This window comes from Apiospora hydei (assembly GCF_038363865.1).
Source record: "Apiospora hydei strain CBS 114990 chromosome Unknown utg000009l_segment0_segment0, whole genome shotgun sequence".
Classification (NCBI taxonomy): Eukaryota; Fungi; Ascomycota; class Sordariomycetes; order Amphisphaeriales; family Apiosporaceae; genus Apiospora; species Apiospora hydei.
This window is the reverse complement of record NW_027117368.1, coordinates 3,391,701-3,412,842: the sequence shown is the minus strand read 5'-3', so window position 1 is coordinate 3,412,842 and position 21,142 is coordinate 3,391,701. Positions and strand designations below refer to the sequence as shown.

Below are 21,142 nucleotides of genomic sequence, written 5' to 3'. Positions count from 1 at the left end.
GGCGTCGTCTTCTAGAATAAATCGCCCTAGGGAGCTTGGACTTTGGGCTTGGCTTTCTGCGATAACGTAACGACGGAAACTCCTAGCTCTCTCTGACCTTCCGCTGGCCACTTGGGTAGGTAGTTGCTTGTTCTACATACCTCATACCAGCCACACCGCCAACATGTCGCACAGTAAGTTCATATGTCCCAATGGCTTCAATACGACCATTGTCCCTTTGGGGAGTAAACTACTGACCATTCCTGTTCCAGGCAAACGCAACACGAGCCGCGCCGTCTTCACCTCGCACGAGCGCGAGCAGGCCAAGAAGGCCTGGTCCTCGACCTCGGCCACCCTGTCGCGCGAGTCCTTCCTGCCCTTCTCCTCGTGCCGCCTGTGCCTCGAGCCCGCCCTCGACCCCGTCGCCTGCACCCACGGCGACCTCTTCTGCCGCGAGTGCGCCCTGTCCAACATCCTGGCCCAGAAGAAGGAGATCAAGCGCCTGGACAAGCTGCGCGAGGCCGAGGCCCGCGACCGCGACGAGGACACCGCCCGCCAGAAGGCCGAGGAGCAGGAGCGCGCCGTCCGCGAGTTCGAGATGACGCAGCGGGGGCTCGACGTCGCGGGGCGGAAGTTGGGCGAGAAGAAGAAAAAGCCTACCCAGGATACGACGACTGTTCCGGATACGATACCGGAAGAAACCAGAAGTAGCAACGGCACGACGGGCACCAAACGGAAATTCGAGCTCGACGACCAGGAGCTGTCGCGCATCGCGTCGGAGGACCGCGCGAAAGCCCGCAAGGCGCTCGAGGACGAGAAGGCGGCGAAGCCCAAGCTCGCGTCCTTCTGGGTGCCGTCCATCACGCCCACCTCCAACACCAAGGATACCCTGCACGAGGTCACGAAGAAGGCCAAGACCACGCCCACCTGCCCGGCGTCGCCCGAGGACAAGCCCCACACATACAGCTTGCACACCTTGGTCGCGGTGCACTTCACAGAAGAGGAAGAAGAGGGAAACGGGCCGGCGCAGAAGACCGGCAAGAGCAAGAAAATGCAGAGGGTATGCCCTTCTTGCAAGAAGGCCCTGAGCAACTCGTCGAGAGCGATGCTAGCCCGCCCCTGCGGACACGTGCTCTGCCGGAACTGCGTGGATAGGTTCATGCGGCCGAGCGGTCACCACGACCCGCATGCCGAGGAAGTAGATCCCGAAGGACTACGGTGTTATGTTTGTGAAACTGATCTCGTAGACCGAGGGGACGAAGGCGCAACCAAGAACAAAAAGAAGGAAAAGGAGAGGATAAGACCGGGCCTCGTCGAACTCCGGAGCGAGGGCACTGGCTTCTCAGCCGGTGGTGCGAACCAGGTCCAAAAATCAGGGGTAGCTTTCCAGTGCTGAGAAGAGCCGCGTACAAGCGTCTCGCCCCCTTACTATTTTTCCTTCTTCGAGAGGGATTGGCAGCAGCACTACGACTACAACCCTGTGTGAGCCGATTACTCCACCTATGCCGGTACAACTATAGATTCCAATGGACAGTGTCCTGCTAACGTGGTCTTTAGAGCTTAAGTATACATTCATGCTGGCTCATCAGGCCAGGTCGTAACAGTCAAGCCTCTACCACAGCATACCCATATGGCGTAAATCTCACAGATCCTCGTCTTTATTGCTAGATCTAGAAGTCTAGATAAAAAATATCTGAAGGATTTTGACTGCAACCCCCAAGATAAGAGAAGATTAGGTGCCAAATGAAATGAAAAATGGAAATGATTCGCTATCGTAAAAAAGAGACCCCCAGGGAAACTCCCCATGTGTGCCCCCCGTGCTCCAGCACGCAAACCAAGAAAATGCCCCCAAAACAGCAACACCGGCTGTAACGCAGCTAGCTTACAGTAGGTAATACAAGATAGTACATGTGTACAGTGTACCAAGGAAAACCCCAAGACTCCCCATAAGCCACCCAACCCATCCGAGTACCAACGAGCAGGAAGTAGTACAGCAATGGAAAACAGCATGAACCCAGGCTTTCTTCTTTACAAGGGGGACTGGAACCTCCTTTTCTTTCGAAGACCAAGCCCAGACCACGTACCAACACAAGCCCCATTAAGGTATCTTCCGCTGCGACGGATCCGTCACGTTCACAATGAAACCCGCCGCGTCGCCATCCAGGACGCTGTTCGGGCTCTTGCTCCCTCCGCCGCCGCTGAGGAACCAACCCCACGGCCGTTTCGGCGTATCCCGATCCATCCGCATCGCCCGCGCGATCTCGGAGAAGTCGTTTCGGAATTGCAGGGCCCGAGGCAGGTCCTGTCCCGACCCAACATCGTCGTCATACATAGAGTAGTTATTTGTCTTCTTTGCTGTCGGCGACACCATCCTCTGGATCTGCTGTGACGCCCGCCCCCTTCGCAGCCGCATCTCGCGCAGCACGCCCGCGAGGAAGAGGTACAGCTTGAACAGCAGCTTGTGCACGACGTCCTTGGCCACCATGGTGGTCCCGTGGCTGAAGAAGCCCTTGAGCAGCTCGCCGGGCAGGCCGTCGTAGAGCGCCGCGACGCCCTCCTCGCGCGCGATGGTGACGAGGGTGCCGAAGATGCTGCGGCGGGCCAGCTTCTGGACGGCGCGGACGGCGCTGAGCTTGGCCTCGACTTCCTTCTCCACGTCCCGAGCGGCATCCTCGCCGCCGCCGCCGCCGTTTTCTTGCTTTTCTCCTTCGGCCTCGGCTTTGACCTCGGGCTCTGGCTCGGCAGGCACCGTGCTGACTTGCAAGCGCGACTTGGCGATCTGGAAGGGGTACGTGACGGAGCTCGCGACGGCCTTGCTCACGGCGGCTAATAAGAAGGTCAGGCCCGATCCGGGCTCGTCCCAGCGGTCGCTCGAGAGGAGGCCTCGCTTGAGGAACTCCTGGAGGAAGAAGGTCAAGCTCGGGTTGAGCGTCAGCACCAGGCTCGCCGAATAGCCCGACCAGAGACCCGCGAGCCCCTTTTCGCGGCGGATCGCGGCCGCGATCTCCCGGACGCTGAGGTCGGCGGCAGAGGTGGCGTCCGAGTCCTGGTCGTCCACGAGGGCGGCGGTCTGCTTTCGGGCGACGATGGTGGCGATGGGGGTCGTGAGGGCCCGGGAGCAAGCGCCCGCCGCGACGCCGACGGCGAGCTCGGCCAGGACGCCGGGGCCCTTGGAGTTGCCGCGGCTGCTCCGCGGGCCGCGCAGGCGCGACTGGAACAGCTCATAGAACAAAAAGAAGAGGAAAGAGTCCAAGACAGATTTGGTGACGTCTTGTGTCAGGCCACTAGTTTGACAAAAACAAGTTAGTCATGCACCTCTTTTCCGTCGCCCCAGCTTACAGGATCTCGGAAAGGGGTTGTGGGTATTAGGCAAATACAGCGGGACAAGAGGTACTTACGTATAGAGAGCTTTCCACCCTTCGCCATCCTCCTTGCCCTCCGCACCAGCACAGATCCGCGAAAAAGCTTCGATGATGCCTTCGTACTTTTCTTCGGCGGGAAGAACGCCTTCCCGAGCTAGTTGTCGCTGGTTCGGTGTCATATAGCGTTAGTGGCATGTTTACACGTCAAAATGCCCAAAAGGGGCTGGCTGGACTGGAGTTGAAAGCGGATGGATGGCGTGTACAGGTGGGTATCAGATCGGGATGGGGCAGTGGATCAAAGGTTATTAAGAGGATCTGGGTCGCAGGCATGGTATAGTGCTCTAGTGTATCTGATGGACATGGCTAATGGGGTTCCGTGAACGTGGCCTCGGTGAGGGCGAGGTCCAGACCTAGCTAGACCCATGATGCACACTACGCAGTGGAACGGCCATGTGTTTGTGGACTGTTGAACAAGGTCTGAGAGGACTCGGCCAGCGAATATTACTTGGTACTTACCTGTGCTTGTAACCGCGTAAGAACTAGAGAGAGTGGATACGTCGTACATGTTGCGATGGCTGTTCCCGTGGCACCGGAGAGGGCGTGATGAAGGGCGGGAAGTATGTCGTGGAGGTTCGTCCGTGAGGATGTGGCTGACATGATGAGTAGGTAAAAGGAGTAGATGTTCAACAGAGGCGGCGAAACAAAGTAGATTCGAGGTTATATTCTTCTGGGGAGAGCAAACACAAGTGATGAAAATACAAGTCGCCACTTAGGATGTCAGTAAAGGGGAAAGCAGTTTTCAGCAATCCGAGGGGGGAGTGGGCACAAGGTGGTAATTGGGTATTGGGCACGAAAGGATGCGTGCGTTATGCTGGGTGTAAGTCGATATCCGATATGAAGTCGCGAATGATATCGAAATCGCAACCAGATAGGCGGCTTGCAGCAGGGCGCCCCCAGACAGCACGGGAGGGAGCAAACACAAGACGTGGTAGGCAATGCTGCCAGCTGGCTTGCCGTTTCCTCGTAAACAGGCCTGAATACTGAATGATGGGCAGGTAGCCCAGCTTTCGCTGCCCAGTGCAGGAGGTACTTTGCCAGGCCTACCACCTGCAGAGCTGACTGGCTGGTGTTCGTTTGCTACCCTGGGGTTGCGTGTACACGTCTTAGACGGCCAAGCAAGCGATGGCCAAAATAGGATCAGTACCTAATTTGGAAAAATCCAACGGGAATATTGCTGAAACCGTTCGGGCTCCAAAAACAAACAAAAGTGATGTGATGGGCTGTAAGTCAAAGATGGACTGTTGATGAGTGAGCCAGCCTATAGCTGGCTGACCCGAGGCTCGGCAAACAGCCGGTTGCGCGAATCGACGTCATTGCCGACAAGCAAAGGCCAAGCAGGCGGGCGTTGGCGCCTCTGTTGCCCACACCTCACCCACAGGGCCACAGGGCCGGCCACAGCTGAAGCTCGCTGGGCCGGCTGCTTTTCCCCAGGTCCATGGTCCATCCTTGTACCCCGCCATCCATCAATTTCTATCCAGTGTAATGCTAATCTGGACTACTACCCAACTTGCACATCAATGATTCATCCCCAATTTCTATTTCAAACATTCCCAAGCTGGTAGCACAGCACCCTATGGGAACGTGGCAGATCTCACCCCAATAGATTGCCGAAAACCACGCAAGGCGAACCACAGCCAATCCCATGCACCTCGCCAGTTCGCCTGCAGTTTGGGCGTCAACGTCTGAGTTGTCCGTCCACCTTATCTTAACCGAACATGGCCCGAGGTAGCTTCACAGGCGTCAAGGTGAGTGAGTAGGTACCGTTGCAAAGCGCGCTTCAGCCTGAATGACTACTCATTTTCAGGTTCCTATCTAATCGATGCTATCGGCTTTTTCCCCGACAACAGTATGATAGCTGGATGGGTAAGCGAACCTCGCTTAAGTCAATGCCATCATTCAATCACTATAAATCATCGCAAACCCTTTATCTGATTTGCTGTCCCTTTTTTCCTGAGAAAAACGCCCTCCAATGATGCCTCTTCCTGGGCGCTTGCCAGGAGCGAAAAAATGAATACGCAAACGATGGGCATCCAACCCTGGTATACCGTGAACGCCGTGCAAACCGTACGCCATGCTGTGCCTATTTCGTACAAGTGTTGAAAAAAGAAACCCGCCCAGATGCCCGTCATCTTCGTGGGCCCCTCCGGGCGGTTGTTGGCGGCAAAGGAAGCTCCTCTTGCTGCCTCTTGCGAACCTGCTGGGGACGCGGGACTCCAAGGTAGGCACCCCGTACCACATTGGTCTGGTTCGCTAGATAATGTACACCCCCTCTCCAGGGAGCCATGGCCTCTGGGGCCGCGTTAGCCCTCTAAGCGCGGCTGGCCACCGAGGGGCGCCTGGAGGGGGCTTGCATGCTGAAGCTGGAAGAACGCGCGCTTCCTACGGGGAAATCAGGCTCGCCAGGCGCATCCTCCATGTCCACGTTGTTGTCCAGCTGGTTCTCGGGCAGCTTTTTGCGCCCCAAAGCCGACAACCTTGAAGATGTTGGTTCGCCCACCGTTTGTTGCCGTCTGCAGCTGCTCGTGAAGTCTGGCCAATTGATATGTGCGTTTGATCGGGGTAAATATCGGCGGAGGTATCACGGGTTGCGGGTTCCAATGCGCGAGGGCATTCATGACCGCAGCCGTCTCTTCGTCCGAGTCGACCGGGCCGGCGTTCGCCTCGTCGTCGTCTTCTAACGGGGCATTCGCATCCAATGCGGCCTCTGTTTGGAATTAGCAGCCGTCCCCGCCATCGCCATTCCTCCAGAATAGCATAGGTAGAATGAGAAACAGTTGGTAGACTTACTTTGCTGCTTTGCTTGGTTCTTCTTCTGGTATGCAGCAAGTAGCATATCATACGGGAGTGATCTGCCTGCCACCGCTCGTTTCGCACCCATACTATGGCTCTTGCATGTCAAGGAACGAGCGCAGGGCTGACCATTCGGCAGTAGGACACCGCATTGCTTCTCGACATCCACGGGACCTAGATCGCGAGAGAACTCTGGTTAACGGGGCCGGGGGCGGAGGGTCATCTGCAGGGTTCCAGTAAGGGTACCTTTGGGCTTGGGGGCCTTGGGTTTCGGCTCCTCCTTCTTCTTCTTGTTCTTTGGCCCTTTCTCGGCGTCTCCGTCGGCCTTGCGTTTCTTCCCCTTGGCCTCGCCGTCGACCTTCTTGCCGGCCACCTTCTTGTTGGCCTTGCCCTTCTTCTCGGGAGAGCCGTCTTCGTCGTCATCGCTGTCGTCATCCATCTTGGTATCGCCGTCTCCGTCGTTCTTCCGCGCTTCCTCTTGCCGGGCCTCCTCCTTTGCCCGCTCGCGCGCCTCTCGAGCTTCCTTCTTGCGCTGCGCCTTCTCTTTCTTAATTTTCAGGCATTGCGCAATGTGGTCCTTAGCGGCGTTCCGTATGATGCCCTTCTTGCAGTGCTTGCATTGCTGTAGAGGGAATCCGTCTTCCAGGGGCCGGCCGGTCTCAAAGGTTTCGCGCGAGTGGTCATCGAGAGGGTTGACCAGCGGACTTGGGGACGAAATCCCCAGGACAACTGAGGGGCTTTCGCTGCGCTTCTTCTTCTTGCTATTATTATCATCTGCAGTCACCACGTCAGCAGTCAGAAAAGCGATCACGCTAGTCCCCACGGAGGAGACCTACCATCGGCGACGCTGCCGTCTCTCCAGTTACCCGGCTTAGTCTGCTTGGGTGGCTGCTTCTTAAGCTTGATGGGGCCGTTGACCTTATCCTTGGACATCTTCTTCGAAGCAACGTTGATGGTTCCTTGGTCGTCGGGGCCTGCCATTTAAACAAATAGATCGTGTCAGTCGAGTGGTTGAGCGATTTAGCCTCATCTCTTGTGAATGGCGCTGTGGCCAGGCATCAAGGCGGATGTGTGGATGCGACGTACCTTTGCGCCCCTCCGACGCGGTAGGCATTGTCGCACAACAAACCAACAATCGGTTATGGTGCTAATCGGCAATTCGGCGGCCGATTCTACAGTCAATTGCTGACTGGCGATGGAAGCTGCCGTGGATGGATGGAATTTTGATGGAATGAGGTCGCGATGTTGGTTGTCGCGTCGGCCGGAAATACCCACGCAGCAGCCTGGGCGTGGAATTGGAGTTGCGACCGGAGCTAACGTAAGAACGTAAGGTTGTCGAGAGGTTCCTAAGATAAGACGCTTATCGCCCAGTGGCGCACGTGCGTTCGGTATTAGGTACGTACAGATGGGCCGTCGACTCTCCCGAGAGATGGATGGATCAATCAATTTGATGTCAATATCGAGATCGCGGGGTTACACGGTAAGAGGTTATAGGTATTCATCTAATCACCTCTTCACTATCACTAAGTGCACATGAACAAGTCGTGCTTTCCACTGCAGCTCTCTTATGCGCAGTCTAGTCGATATATGTGTCTGGGCGACCTCGTACTACAATGGGTTTCGTAAAAGGAAGTAAAAATACCATGCTTCTAACCGAGACAGAAAGGGATGTCTGACCATACGCCGCAATGGTGCTTGCTGTGAAAACATTCTCCCAATTGCCACATGTCAGCTCGTTTCTTTATGTTTTAACTTTTTTTTGGGGTATATACGGTTGTCCGTTCCAATATATCATCACATCCCTAATGTACATCCGTTCCGCGGTTGCAAGACCATGCAGCGTCCCGTACCCAACCCGCCCACCATCCCGAAGCATATCCAAATACAGATGCGAGTCTCGGACTTTGTTGCTCTGTAGTTGCTGTGCGCTTTGGATGCCTTCTGACAAAAAAATGCGCCATTTCCTCTGCTTTTTACCAGTCCTCGTCTTCTTTCTTAAGAATCCGGTCTATGGCCAGTTGTTCCAGACCCGCTCGGTGGCCCTCCATCACTTCGGCCAGCGCAAGTGCGTGATGCATACCCATGTTCTTCCACACGACTTGGATGAGGTTGTACGTCCAGTCCCAGTACTCTGGCGGCACCCCCGGGGCGCAGCCTGCGATTTTGAGATGCCATAAAAGTGCCGGCAGTCCAACACCACCCGAACCTCCTTTACCTCCTGCGGCAAACTTCTTCGCCGATGCTTGATCTAACATGGGGTGGTGCCAATGAGACGGCGTGCTGGTGATGGTGTCTTCCGCCATCCTGACTGCAGTACTATAACATTGATCCCGTCGTGGCTTTGGCAGCATCACAGAGCCGGAGATCGGGCACTCATTGCTCACGTCCAGGAGTTTTTGGACCACGAGAATCCGAGCCCAGCGAAGATGGTTCCATAGTCGTGCGCCCCAGATCTCACTATACGCGTGGTATTTCCCTGGAAAACCGCCGCTGGAGGGAAGTCGCCCTCTTCGACATGAAAGGGGTATGCTGCTTGCAGACTAGTCTCCAGTCCTTCAAATATATCGTCAAGTTCTAGTAGTTGTCGAAGGATGCCCTCCGTCACAAGATCCCCATCCGTAAGCTTCAGCGTTTTCAGGGTGGAGACCACGCGAAGGAAACGAGCTATCGTGATAGCTAAATCGCAGCAGCATTGCTCTTTTACGGGTAGCGCCGGTTTGCAGAACTCTAGGGCTTCAAAGAATACAGCAGGGAGGGGAGTCTCGGTGAGCTGGGAAGGGATGAACTGGTGCACAATTAGCACGGCGGATCAGCCTACCACTTGGACAGGGGCCACCTACGAGAGAAAACATGAGTTGCAATATGCCCCGCACCCCGCCGGCAGGCGCTGTACGTATCGGCAAAACACCGCGAAGAAGCGCGATGGCACCATGTATATGAATATTGGCAGTCCCCGTCGATAGTTTCGAGCCACCGCCTTGCACAATCTGTTCGATGTTAGTTGTGAGCCAGTACATCGTTTCGTCTCCGGGAAGATGCTGACCTCGAATAGAGCGAGCGTTATCACGGCCCGCACGGGGAACATGACGGCGCCCGGCTGTGTCGGTTTTGCGGCGATCAACTGCGAAGTCTGTCTCAAGGCATCGGTATACTTTTGCCGCGACAGAACATTCATTGCCCGGTCTCCTTGTGTGTTGGAGAGTCCAGCAAGGCCGACAGCCACCATGACATTTTGCAGGGCATCTGGTCCGCTGGCATAGGCAGCTAGCTGTTCCGAATTTTGCGGGGCATCTGGCTGGCCCAAAAGGTAACGATCCAAGAAAAACCGATAGCCCTTCTGTTCTATAGTCGGCTCCACCGTCATACAGATCCTGGGCGAGAGGCTTTGCGGATTACGTCTCGTCGCAACTGCTGTCGATGGCCTCCTGTATGGAGGGCTTGAGCCATCGCTAGACGTGGTTGACGAGGGGGATGACGAGGAGGACCATGATGAATATGATGGAACTGTCGAGACAGCCGATGAGGGCTGATGGACCTGATCTGGAGAGGTTGTTCCCCATGATGCGTGGGACTTTTGAACAACTTTGCTGGTCTCATCCCGGAACATCAGCGACAGCTGGTCTCGGTATCCGGGGCATTTCTTCGCAACGCGTCTGCATTGCGAGCATTCTGGTTTGACTTTATCGCACTACATTTTCACAGGTCTCGGTCAGTCGATCGGCTCCCCGCACCAGGATCGCCAATGGCGGGGTATATGGATGGATGCCACATGAACCGGCAACCGAGCCACATGGCTTGTCCAATTGCAGTGGAAAGGAGGCATCGCGTTTGATGAAGAGCGGGATGCAGCAAGGTGAAAGCTCGTATGTTTGCCCTTTGCATTTGGGCTGAGAAGGAAGTAGAAGGAAGTGGAGCATGATGGGATGACCTCTCTCTACTATACTAGGTTCGCTCGAACCGAGAGCCAATACAAGGCTTGGGGGCAGAGAGACCGACCCGACGAGCGGGTAGCTGGAGGCTGGGGCGGGAGTTTGTTTCTCTGCAGTGCATACCTTAATGCGTCTAGTCCGACAGCTTTGGCATCTGTTTTCTTCTTGATTAGTGCCTGCCTGCCAAAAAAGTAGAGAGGTAGGACAGCATGGAAAGGAAGTCTTATTACATACCCTTGAGACGCCTTGCCGCAATAGACCATGGTGTAAAAGAACGGGGGTATTCCGTGCTGCGAACAATGGGTAATCAGACGAACAGTTTACCAAGTAAGGCATGAAGCTTAGGGATGGGATGCTGCTGAGGTGCGAGTCGTGTGCGGTGCATGCCCGAAGCCTCTCCACTGGCACCACTGGGACACGTCAAGCTTATCCAAAGAGGAAAGCAGTTCGTCGAAGGGGCTGGCCGAGAGAGCAAGTATATATATGTGTGTTCCTCAAGATGGGATGCCGCGCATCCTCTTGTTCCTGCTTCTCTGTTCTGTTAATTCTCCATAAACACTCTACTGTCTCCCACTTGCTCTTCTGGACGGGGTATAGTTGACAAGCTGGAATAACGCGGGTCCTCGCGCCAAAAAGCAAGATCCAGGGACTTTTTGGGGGGTATCGAAAAAAAAAAAAAAAGAGATAGTAGAGTAGACCGCCAGCTCTCGCTCCCAAGGTGGAATCGGATTCGAATGCAGATGCAAGCAAGCAGACTAACAATAAACGGCCAACGGCTTTAACGGTTGGTGTGGCTGCAGGATCGACGCAGGCAGATATTTGTATCCCGAGGCGAAGAGTTCGTTCGTGGTCACCGGAGGCGGCGCCACCCCTTGCGATCAAATAAGAAATCTTGAGCTCGTGGATCGGGCAGGGGACAACTGCCTAGGTGGACACTAAATAGAGAACGGGATAGACGGGGGGCACCACCCAAGTATTGGTGGAGGCACCTCCAGTACTCAATACCTACCTACCTACATGCATACATACATGTACGTGAGGGACGGCCGAGGCACCCTAGTCCATGCAGGTGCCACAATCACCTCCTTCTCTGAGGGCCGGAGGATGGAAGAATGATGATGTCCGCACACAGCACCAGCAGCAGAATCAAGCACGCCATCTACGCATAGTGTTGCCGCGTAACTGTAGATGGGTAATGTGTGTAGGTCACCGAGGTAGTCTATACGCGTCTGTGCTCGGGGACAATCCACCTAGCATGTGCTGGCCATTTTGATCGATGGGCGGAGCCCAGATGGTGGAGATTCCGAAACCAATATGGGACTCGCCGGGGGGAGGCCAGAAGGGCATGAAGGCAGGAAGGGGAGGTAGGAGGTAGAAGAACTCCTGCTTGGAGCCTTGGGTTCTGGAAAAGGTGGATACATAGACCTCAACTGCCAGAAAAGAAGGGAGGGCCGATGAGCTTGGCGCTGTGGTCATGTGGCAACGAGCCGGATCTCTGGGCCAGAGCACGTTCACCAGGATCAGTCCGGTCACTTATTATAGCTGAACGCAGTCAGGCAGCGCATCGGATGGCTACATACATTTAACATATGGTAGGTATGGATGGCAGGCCCAACTGCGAACCCTGACTGACTGACGCATACGCAGGTCGCAGTTCGCAGCCAGCAGCCAGCAGCCAGCAGCCAGCAGCCAGCAGCCAGCAGCCAGCAGCCAGCAGCCAGCAGCCAGCAGCCAGCAGAAAAAGCGGACGATTTGAATAGGCCGAAGGTCCGTCTGTCCCCGCCTCACGGCCCATCCTGCATGCTGTAGGTGAGGTAGTTATCGTGTTCAGACGTGCTTTTCTGGTACGCTTGGACAGACAAAGCTCATGACGACAAGGTGCCAGGTTAATGATGAGAAGCGATTGGGGAATCAGGGAGGGGTCAACTGTTTTGATTGCGTGCATATGTACATTTGGTAGAATTGAGCGGCCCGACAAAGTACCAGTCGTTCATGACCGGTACGCTTATGTAAATACACCGTCAACCGGTTGTGTGAGTTACTACTATAGCACGGCAAGACACTTGATGGGAAATACAAAGTGCGTCCAAGTCGTCGTGGGTTGTCGGATATCATATTTAAGCAATTTTTAACTATTGGTTCGTGCATCTCATCCTCTTTTCTTTTGCCCAGCCAAGCCACCCATCCTCCACCACTGACAAACTGCCTCGTCATTCATTTTTGGCTGGGTCGAGTAGCCAGCCGTCTGCGCCATCGAGAACCACGGCGCTCAACTCAAACGAACATAACCGAACGATACTTACATGCAGTGGCAGCAAGAGAGGGGTCTGGGTAGGAATCCTCACGAGCAAGGCCTGCCTACTGGCCTGCCTCCCGCAGGGGCGATCCATGTCACTGTCTGGATTTCCGATTATCAATCATTCATAAACTGGCCTTGGCGCGTCTTCCTTCTGACAGACGCAGAGACCACTTGCCCACAACACAATGATCTGCGAAAGCTGTGTTGCAAGCATCCATCCTTCTTCAGCTGCATGATGTGTCAAGGAGATAGGAGAATCCTCCATCTGCTGCACACCAGCGCCCCAGGCCTCAATGCTTGCTGCTTGGTTCGTGTCTCCTGGCTGGTCGTGAACGTACCGACTCTCCGGCAGAGAGTTGCGTCCCATTCGGATTCTTTCTACAAGATACGGGCTACACGGGTCGGTCCAGCGCGAGAGAGTTCACTGCAGACTTGGTTGGACATGGTGATTGGCGCTAGCTTCGCACGTCCGTTGGATATTTTCGGGGGTCCAGGGGTTACTGCCGCGACCCCTGCAACGCGGTGATGTGATTGCCGCCCGTCCACGAAAAGCCTTCGTCAGTTTCCGTCGACAAGTTCCCCTCAATGCGATGGTGAGCGGGAAACCCCAGGACTCCTCGGCAGACCAAGACCAGATGACACTGCCGTAATGCAACCAGCACCACAGCCTACCAAAGTGACAACGCCAGGAAAGGAAAAGGATACTTTCACGTGGCTATCTTCGTCGTGTGTCATGCGGCGGATCGTGGGAGAAGAGGGTTCGCTCTCGGCATTCACTATTCCCCTCATTCCATGCTACTTGAAGTTTCACCTGTTACAGTTGTGCTAATCGAAACCAGGTTACGCAGGTCTGTCAAGGCTTCTCCAACTGTCAATCACTCGGCTCCTCCAACTGTCAATCACTCGGCTCCTCCTTTGGCACATCATCCACATCACCAGACGGTGAACCATATAATACCAGGAACCGGGTCGCCCCGCAGGTCGCAACTCTTACAAAGTATGTATAGAGTACATGCTTGGAAGAACACGATATTGAGTCAGAGATCCCCGCCAGCAACTCCCCGATCCAATGGCAGTATGCCGTTGACTGTCATCTGAAACCCATAGGCCCTGGATGGTATCGTCGACCTGTTGATCTTCAATGGCCTCCTAAATCTAGGTTGGAATGCCAGCAGGGCCGCACCACGACGTTGCAACGCCAAGTTGCAATGTGTGGAGAAGTCCGGCAGTCTGGGTCTGGGCCATACCAGTATCGATAATGCCATCCACCATCCATATCACGGGCATTAATGAACCACTCCGAATGGGCACAGCCTCATCGTCTATCAAGCCGTTGCAGGCTTTGGTTTGGGATCCCTTACCAGGTTTGAAGATCAATGCAGGGCGCGGGAAAATCCATCGATCACCTTATGGCGGGCAACATCTTGACCACTTGACCCAGATTACCAGCATCCCATCTTTGACCCAACTAACCCCTGCGCGCGAGCATACTATTTAGCCCGCTGGCTGCTGTAGTTATGCTGCTCATAAGGGGCGCATGTCGTGGTCATCGCGTTCTACGACGCTTTTGCATGAAAGGGTAGCGTTGATGCTTCACAGTTGCCTAGCTGCACAGCCACCTTCTACCGCTCTGTAAGAAGGAAGTACCCCCTCGGAACAGGTTGAAACTCGTGGAGCCCGTTCGAGTGCTCGCATTTGCTCTAAGGGCCGATCGAAGTCTTTGCTACTGGCTTTCCTTGACGCCGCAGGACATCAGTACGATCCGCTGCGGGACATGCGTGCGGATAGAGCCTTGCCTCGACTCAGTCAACTCCTTCGTCTGCCCATCAAGTCGAGTGGCATCCGCGCTACTGCGAGACATCATGGGCACCGCCCCAGCAAAAAACACGGAGTTGAGTAAATTAAGGATAAATGACGGTAGCCAGTATGGTCAAACAGCTTGAGCGGTCGAGTATCGATCCTGCAAATCATCTCGTGCGGCAGGTCCCTATCTTTTGCGCCCTATACCAAGGCTAGATTATCATTCTACAGACAGGGGTTCGGGACAGGGATTCGAGTCATTGTCCACCGGTCTCCTCCGAGGGACGACTATTCTCGGAATTGCGACTATGTAGGGATTTGCACCAAGAAGAGCCTCACTCCTCAACCGCCCCATATTCACTCATCCTCTGATATCTTGAACCCCCCGGCATGCGTCTCCGGAGGATCCCCTCAGGGTCGTACTTGGCCGCGACGCCCCGCAGGAACGCGACGTTGTCGGCGCCGTACGACTGCAGCGGGTCCTGCGCCTTGTCGGCGTAGTTGAGGTACTCGAACGCGACGTCGGTCCCCGTGCGCACGCTCTCCCGCTTGACGGCCTCGCGGTAGCCCGTCATCCGCCGCCGCGCCTCGGCCTCGAGCTCCGGCCCGCCCTCGAACACTAGGAAGGCCTGGTGCAGCACGCAGTTGCGGCCCCGCATGCTCGTCACGTTCATTCCCAGCACGTTGCCGCCTCCTTGCGCGGCGCCGTGCGCGAAGAGGACCGCTGGCAGTGGCTGGAACGGCGTATACAGGCTAAAGGTGTCGTTGCCCACTTCGGCCTTCCAGGACTCCACGAAGGTGTTGTGCTCTTCGATTATAAATTTAAGGATCGCCGGGTCATTCACCACGGTTTGAGCAAACCAGACATTACTATAGCGGATTGGTCAGCAACAGATCCGGTCTCATGGAGCCAAAGGTATGCAGGGCTTGTGTGGAAATATGGAAAAGGAGAGGTATGGTCATCGTTCCACTAGGAAGAGATTTTGAATCTGTAGGGAGGAAGCCATACCGGAACCCTTTCTCGAAGTTCAGCTCGATAGTCATATTCAGGTGACTGTCCTTCCGCAGACTCGATGAGAGTCGCGGCTCGATTGCCGCGTACTCAGCGAAGGCGGGCGCATCGGCCGTGCCGGTGGCGTCGTGCAATGCCGAGATGATGACGGACTCGGAGGCGCCACGGATATACGACCAGAAGGCGAAGGCGGATCCCGCCTGGTAGTCCGCGGCGCCGTCAACGAAGTGCGAGAGTGCGCTGATGACCCGGTCCGTCGCGCTGAGCGGGTGCGTAATAAGACCCCCGTACAAGTCGCCCGCAGCGAAGGCGCGCATGTCGAAGCGTGTGACGATGCCGAAGTTGGAGGAGCCGCCTTTGAGGGCCTTCCACAAGTCGGCGTTCTCGTTGGCATTGGCATTGACCAAATCTCTATTCACGAGCAGGGAAACCAGGCGTCAGCTAACAATACTGCAACACAAAGTGCCCGCTTCGGATCTTGGACTGCTAGAGAACTGACCCATTGGCAAGGACGATTTCGTAATTGACGACATTATCGCAAGCAAAGCCAACATGGCCACTGTAGAAGTTGTTTCCACCTCCGAGGATGAAGCCGCCTACACCGACCGTCGAGGTGCGCCCGCCTATAGACTCTCGTTCTTAGTATTGTTGTTTCAAGAAACAAGCCACGTGTCTGAGGGGGCTCCCAGGGAACCATACAATACCTCCCGAGACACATCAATGCAGGATGAATCGAACACCGAAGGCTGCTTACCGGGAACAGTCACTCCGTACGGTTCAAGTGTACTGTATACATCTTTCCAAAGCGAGCCACCTTGGATCTTGGCAGTTTGCGTTTCCGCGTCATACTCGGTTTGGTTCATCAGTCCTGAGAAATTTTGTCAGTAACACGATGTTGCGTAATAGTGAACCGTCGGAAGAAAGGCAGGCCTACCAAGATCGATCGTGACACCATCGTGGACTTTAGGTTAAAGCTACTTGTCAGTTTATCGGTACGTCGATTACCTCAGTCAGGCGGTGCTCGCGATCTTACTATCAGCTGCCGGGCCCCAGGCAGTATGGCCACCGCAGCGGACGGCCCAGTTTGAGGTAGTGTTGGTGACCAGGAGTTTCATCAACTTGGAGACCTCCTGTGCTATCTTGGGTTGGACGATGCATGACGGGCTCATCTGCGCCGATACCGAGTAGTACTCGGCCTCGCGTGCATTGTATTCTGCAGTGTTGGGTCGAAGGACCTGGAAGCCAGCGGCTTCGAGCAGGTTACACTGCTGGTCGATCAGTAGGTGAAGCAAGCACGTCCAAGGGGTTGGGGTAAGAAGATACGAACCGTCGAGTCGGTACCCGGGGCAGCACCGGTTGCTTCATTGGCTGGCAGTTGAGAGCACGTCATGTTGGTCTGCGGTGTGAAGGCTACCACAGCTGCTGCTACATTTAGAACGGCAGATGCCAGGAACTTAAATGAGGTATCCCTCATCGCTGACGAGGGGGAGGGGTGTGCCGGCAAGCGGAATGACTTCCGGATGTGATAGGTCGTGCCAAGCGCTGATCCGTCTGGTCGGGTAAAGGCTCTGCAGGACTTTGGAACGACGAAAAGAGCCAACCAACCAACTGACTGACTGGTGCAGCAGGTCTTATAAGTTATCTATATCGTATATGCATAGGACGAGCAGTGCAACGCAGCCACCCACTCGCGCTGCAGTGCAGGGAAAATAGACTTGGATGATAATATTTGTTTGTTCCTTGGATGGGACGCTGGACTGCAAGCTTTTATTAGCCATTCCTTCGGTGGCCAACCCCTCCTATCACCATATACATATCATGTAGCTGAAGAAACCCGTTGCCACCCCGTCTCTGTCTGAACTGGAGCGCTCCCCAATCGGGTGACTGCCTAGCTGAATGGGTAGCGAGAGGCGGTGGTGTTCACACCCCCACGTTGACATGGGGTGCGAAAGGAGCAAATAATGGGAGAAGACGCGGGGGGGTGTTGCGGCGTGGTTGGTATCCAACCCTGTTCGTTAACGAAAATCTCTCCTGGACTGCACACTCTCTCACACACGCGCGCAAGGAGACACCAGGCTTACAAAACTGAACTCGATCTTCTGGTGGAGTACGTACTCGTTCTTCAGCTCGATGATGCTCGCACTCGCCTGATCGACGATGTTGGCGGTTGATACCAGATTTCCAGCCCGCTTCCCCTTCTCTACGCATCGATTCGTCATGTGGTCGAAGAAGCGTCCATGATAATAGCGGACAGGGAGCTGCCCCTCGATATCGTTGTGGCTGAAGCAGAATCATACGATTGCTGACAATATGCGCCGAACCTGTTAGTGCCCGTTGTCTATACTACCGATTATATACCATGAAGTAAAGATAGGGTCCTTGGCTCTCCCTCTGAGACTGGTTTTGGGTTCGTTCTTCTTTTCTTTTTCTTTCCCGTTCCATGTAACATCCGAGCGCCTCGTCGTCTGGATGCCCATCGACAGCGGTACTATTGGACGGTGTGCTATTCAAGCCCATGCATGGACAGGGGCTTCTTATGCGGGCCGCGGCCGGGCACCGGATCTCGCTTGTTAATGATTTCAGGGGAGGGGGATTACAATATTAGCGGGGGATGTTTCCCCAGACCCCAGAAGAACGCTGGAGGAACAAATCTCAGATATACTAAGTATGTAAGCGGTTCCAAGCTTACCGCCGTTGCGCTTGCTTGGATGCTGGGGTTCAGAGTTGGTGTTAATGCCACGGACAGGGAACATGCTTTCAGCTTCGAACGGTACTTTGACTTTATTATAGATCGTCACTCATAGGTAGTAGGGTATAAACCCGTCCTCCTTTTCAGGCAAGCGAGTAAGTGCCGATAATCGTGGGATTGGCTGGGCCAGAATTTTCTCAGTTACACAAAGCAATGGAAAACCCCAGAGAACCATGTTTCGAGCCCTGGACTGTTTCCTCGGCATATAGAGTGATCTCCCTTGCGGACATGAAGGAAGAAGTCCTTGGCTCTTATGTTTCCTCAGGAAATCCGTAGGATATTCCATTGCCATTACTATCATCACCTTAAGGGCATCTTGAAACGCGCGCGCGAGACGGAGACAATATGGCCTTCCCCGTCATCAACGGCACCGAAGTGCTCCTGCCACCCCCGGAAGGCTGGGTAGTCAACTTCACCCACCCGTACCGAGACGAGACCACCAAGACGAACGTGTTTCTGGCCTTCGGAATCGAGTTCCCCATCGCCACACTGTTTCTGGCGCAGCGAGTCTACACTTCTCTGTTTGTGATGGGGAAATTCCTCGTCGACGACTGTACGTAATTGACGGGCTACCCGATCTCAACGCGTGTATATTATGACCACTTCCTTGTCACCGGCTGCTGACATGTTGCTTGCCCTGTGTTCCATAGTAGACTTGATTGTGGCTGCTTGGGTAAGTGTCGTCGTTCCGCTGGGTTGTATTCACCAGCCTCTTTTATGAACCGGCGTCACAGGTGGCTGACTTGTTGTCTTGTATCCGTAGGCATTTCTCGTGGCGACCCAGGCAATGATGTTGCATCTATGGTCTCTTGGGCTTGTTGGATTGCATGCCTGGGAACAGTCGCTGGATAAGTCTATTTACATGAGTGAAGTACGACAACCCCTTTTCCAGCGTGTAGACGACATCTAGAACTTATCTACTAACGGGACGGTGAAAGGTCATCCATGCTTTAACCCTGACTGCCATTCTGTAAGTCTTGTCCATTCTTCTCCAGTTTCAACCTCCTCCCCATCCATCATAGCCCACGTCGAATCTCGAGACCGTCACGTCACTGACCGGAAGAAATCCCGCATTTGCGCGCCGCAGGGGAACCGTCCTGGCCAAGCTCGTCCTGTGCATCTTCTACCACCGCCTCTCGCCGGCGCGCTGGTACCGCTACGGCATCCTGTTGACGGGCTTCCTGTGCATCGCGTGCTTCGGCTCCGTCTGGCTGGCCGTCATGTTCGCGTGCCGCCCGTCGCGGCGGCGTGGGACCTGCGCCTCTACACGGGCGACAACTGCATCTCGCGCCCGCCCTGGTACCTGCTCCAGGCCATCGCGGGCGGCGTCACCGACTTCCTGCTCATGCTGCACCCCATCCCCACCGTCCTGGGCCTGCAGATGTCGGCCAAGCGCAAGGCCGCGCTGCTGGCCTGGTTCGGCATCGGCACCATCACGCTCGCCGCCGCCATCATGCGTCTGCATAGCCTGCTGTCCATGATCACCAATCCTGACACGCCGTGGACCATGGCTGATGCGATGCTGTGGCTGTAAGTGTTCTCCACCCCGTATACTGTCAACAATACCCTTATACCCCCCTCTTTGACGCTACCGCTGACGCGCTTCGCCCAACAGGGTCGTCGAATCGAACCTCATCGTCCTCTGCGGTTGCCTCCCTACGCTCCGCGTCTTCGTCCTCCACGTTACATCCAAGCTCCGTCGTACCGACGAAGCTCAAAGCCAGAGCCGGGGCAAGGGATACCGGGGTGGGGGCGGCGGTGGCAGCAGCAGCGACAGGGGAAGCCACAAACTGCGCACGTTCGGCGCGGGCTCGACGCGCAAGGAGTTCGACAGCATCGCCGAGATCGAGTTTGGCGACCAATTCCGGCCGGCCAACTACCATCACCACCAGACATCATCAGCGCCGGGATCGGGGACGGCTATTGGTGAGATTGGGAATGACACTACCTGTTCCGCGGGCCACGATGGTGGCGGCGATGGTGCGGGCTACTCCGAGTACGGCATCGAAGTGAACGTCTTGAGGCATACGCAGACGAGGGAGATACCGGTTTGATAAGAGAGGTTACGAGCGCATGGTGAGCAGAATCGGCGTGGCATACTGGTCCTTACCAGTCCTGTCCTCACAGAACTACCTGGCGACCAACACTTGATTGATCATAGACTCCGGACAAGAGAAAACTGGCAACATTAGATGTTATAAAGAAGAGAAACTCTAAGCTATAAGAAGATCCCATGTTCTATCGGGAGGTATGACACGAAATGCATCAGATAATGCACAGTAAACCAACTGTTCACCCCATCGCTTTCGTCCCCGATGTGGTCTCCCCTTTTCCTAGTCCTCGGGAAACTCCCTCTGATGGCCGCAAAGAGAGCGTTCAACCACCTGATAAACTTGGGCAACTCGACACAGGATAGCAAGAATTGATCGGTATCTGCCCTGACTCGTATCACATATCGCCTCCTATATAAAACGTAAGTCTTGTTAGTGGCTGGTCATCGTATTGGGACGCTTGATGTAAGCCCCTATTGATACCCCGTGTTCGAGCTGATCGCCTCTGCACACGATCACACACATATGCACATACTTTGGATAATCCGCCGCAATCCCCACCTCCGCATGCAACAGCGTATACGTCTTCTCGAGCCTGCCATCAGCTCCCTTCCCTCCCCTCTGTTGAGTCCAGTATTGTCTTCTCTCTGTAATAAAGGTTCTTGGCTTGGTTCGGGGTTCTTGCTCATATTAAGGGGAAAGAAGCATGGACAACACTCGACCAGCCAGGAGGGTTTGCTGCTACAGAGAAGTGAGGGGATAAACGAAGGTAGTAGGTTTCTCAAGATGCCGATCTAATAAGAATGCGGAGTCGGCAACTCCTGCTCATGTCTAACGAACTCAAAGCCATGGCATTGGCCGTATTAGGCCAGCCGGGGCGGGATGTCTCGAGGCAACAGAGGAGATGCCTGTAGACGGGGGCTAGCCTTTCGCCCTCCTCTGCGTTCAAATAAGCGTTCCAATTCCCGAATCAGATGACGAATCTGACAGATGCTGGTTTGCGTCAGTTGCCGTGTCACGTTCGACATTGCATACTGCCCTATGCAAGGCCCTGCAGCTGGTACCCCCGAGGCTGGCCTATAGGACACCGCAAGCTAACTGTTCCAGGTAG

General features: G+C 55.0%; 6 protein-coding genes across 6 annotated transcripts; 2 read left to right on the top strand and 4 right to left on the bottom strand.

Annotated features, from left to right (window-relative positions):
* Nucleotides 1-163: 163 nt before the first annotated feature.
* PG997_012824 (E3 ubiquitin-protein ligase) lies at nucleotides 164-1,375 on the top strand (the record flags this gene model as incomplete). Its single annotated transcript, XM_066817138.1, has 2 exons — nucleotides 164-173; nucleotides 252-1,375. The coding sequence occupies 2 exons, from the start codon at nucleotides 164-166 to the stop codon at nucleotides 1,373-1,375; spliced, it is 1,134 nt and encodes a 377-aa protein (XP_066662830.1).
* Nucleotides 1,376-2,077: 702 nt separating this feature from the next.
* On the bottom strand, nucleotides 2,078-3,998 carry PG997_012823 (Peroxisomal adenine nucleotide transporter 1; the record flags this gene model as incomplete). The annotated part of the gene is made up of 3 exons (XM_066817137.1): nucleotides 2,078-3,263; nucleotides 3,378-3,505; nucleotides 3,858-3,998. 3 exons carry the CDS (start codon nucleotides 3,996-3,998, stop codon nucleotides 2,078-2,080), a joined length of 1,455 nt encoding a protein of 484 aa, XP_066662829.1.
* A 1,711-nt stretch (nucleotides 3,999-5,709) lies between these two features.
* On the bottom strand, nucleotides 5,710-7,305 carry PG997_012822 (uncharacterized protein; the record flags this gene model as incomplete). Its single annotated transcript, XM_066817136.1, has 6 exons — nucleotides 5,710-5,850; nucleotides 5,873-6,105; nucleotides 6,189-6,365; nucleotides 6,438-6,965; nucleotides 7,028-7,165; nucleotides 7,278-7,305. 6 exons carry the CDS (start codon nucleotides 7,303-7,305, stop codon nucleotides 5,710-5,712), a joined length of 1,245 nt encoding a protein of 414 aa, XP_066662828.1.
* Nucleotides 7,306-8,164: 859 nt separating this feature from the next.
* On the bottom strand, nucleotides 8,165-10,383 carry PG997_012821 (uncharacterized protein; the record flags this gene model as incomplete). Its single annotated transcript, XM_066817135.1, has 6 exons — nucleotides 8,165-8,495; nucleotides 8,576-8,976; nucleotides 9,032-9,178; nucleotides 9,235-9,844; nucleotides 10,244-10,300; nucleotides 10,355-10,383. The coding sequence occupies 6 exons, from the start codon at nucleotides 10,381-10,383 to the stop codon at nucleotides 8,165-8,167; spliced, it is 1,575 nt and encodes a 524-aa protein (XP_066662827.1).
* A 4,171-nt stretch (nucleotides 10,384-14,554) lies between these two features.
* Nucleotides 14,555-16,621, bottom strand: PG997_012820 (uncharacterized protein; the record flags this gene model as incomplete). Its single annotated transcript, XM_066817134.1, has 7 exons — nucleotides 14,555-15,089; nucleotides 15,229-15,642; nucleotides 15,731-15,854; nucleotides 15,986-16,099; nucleotides 16,166-16,192; nucleotides 16,265-16,496; nucleotides 16,559-16,621. 7 exons carry the CDS (start codon nucleotides 16,619-16,621, stop codon nucleotides 14,555-14,557), a joined length of 1,509 nt encoding a protein of 502 aa, XP_066662826.1.
* A 1,704-nt stretch (nucleotides 16,622-18,325) lies between these two features.
* Nucleotides 18,326-20,034, top strand: PG997_012819 (uncharacterized protein; the record flags this gene model as incomplete). The annotated part of the gene is made up of 3 exons (XM_066817133.1): nucleotides 18,326-18,533; nucleotides 19,003-19,510; nucleotides 19,596-20,034. The coding sequence occupies 3 exons, from the start codon at nucleotides 18,326-18,328 to the stop codon at nucleotides 20,032-20,034; spliced, it is 1,155 nt and encodes a 384-aa protein (XP_066662825.1).
* Between the last annotated feature and the right edge of the window lie 1,108 nt (nucleotides 20,035-21,142).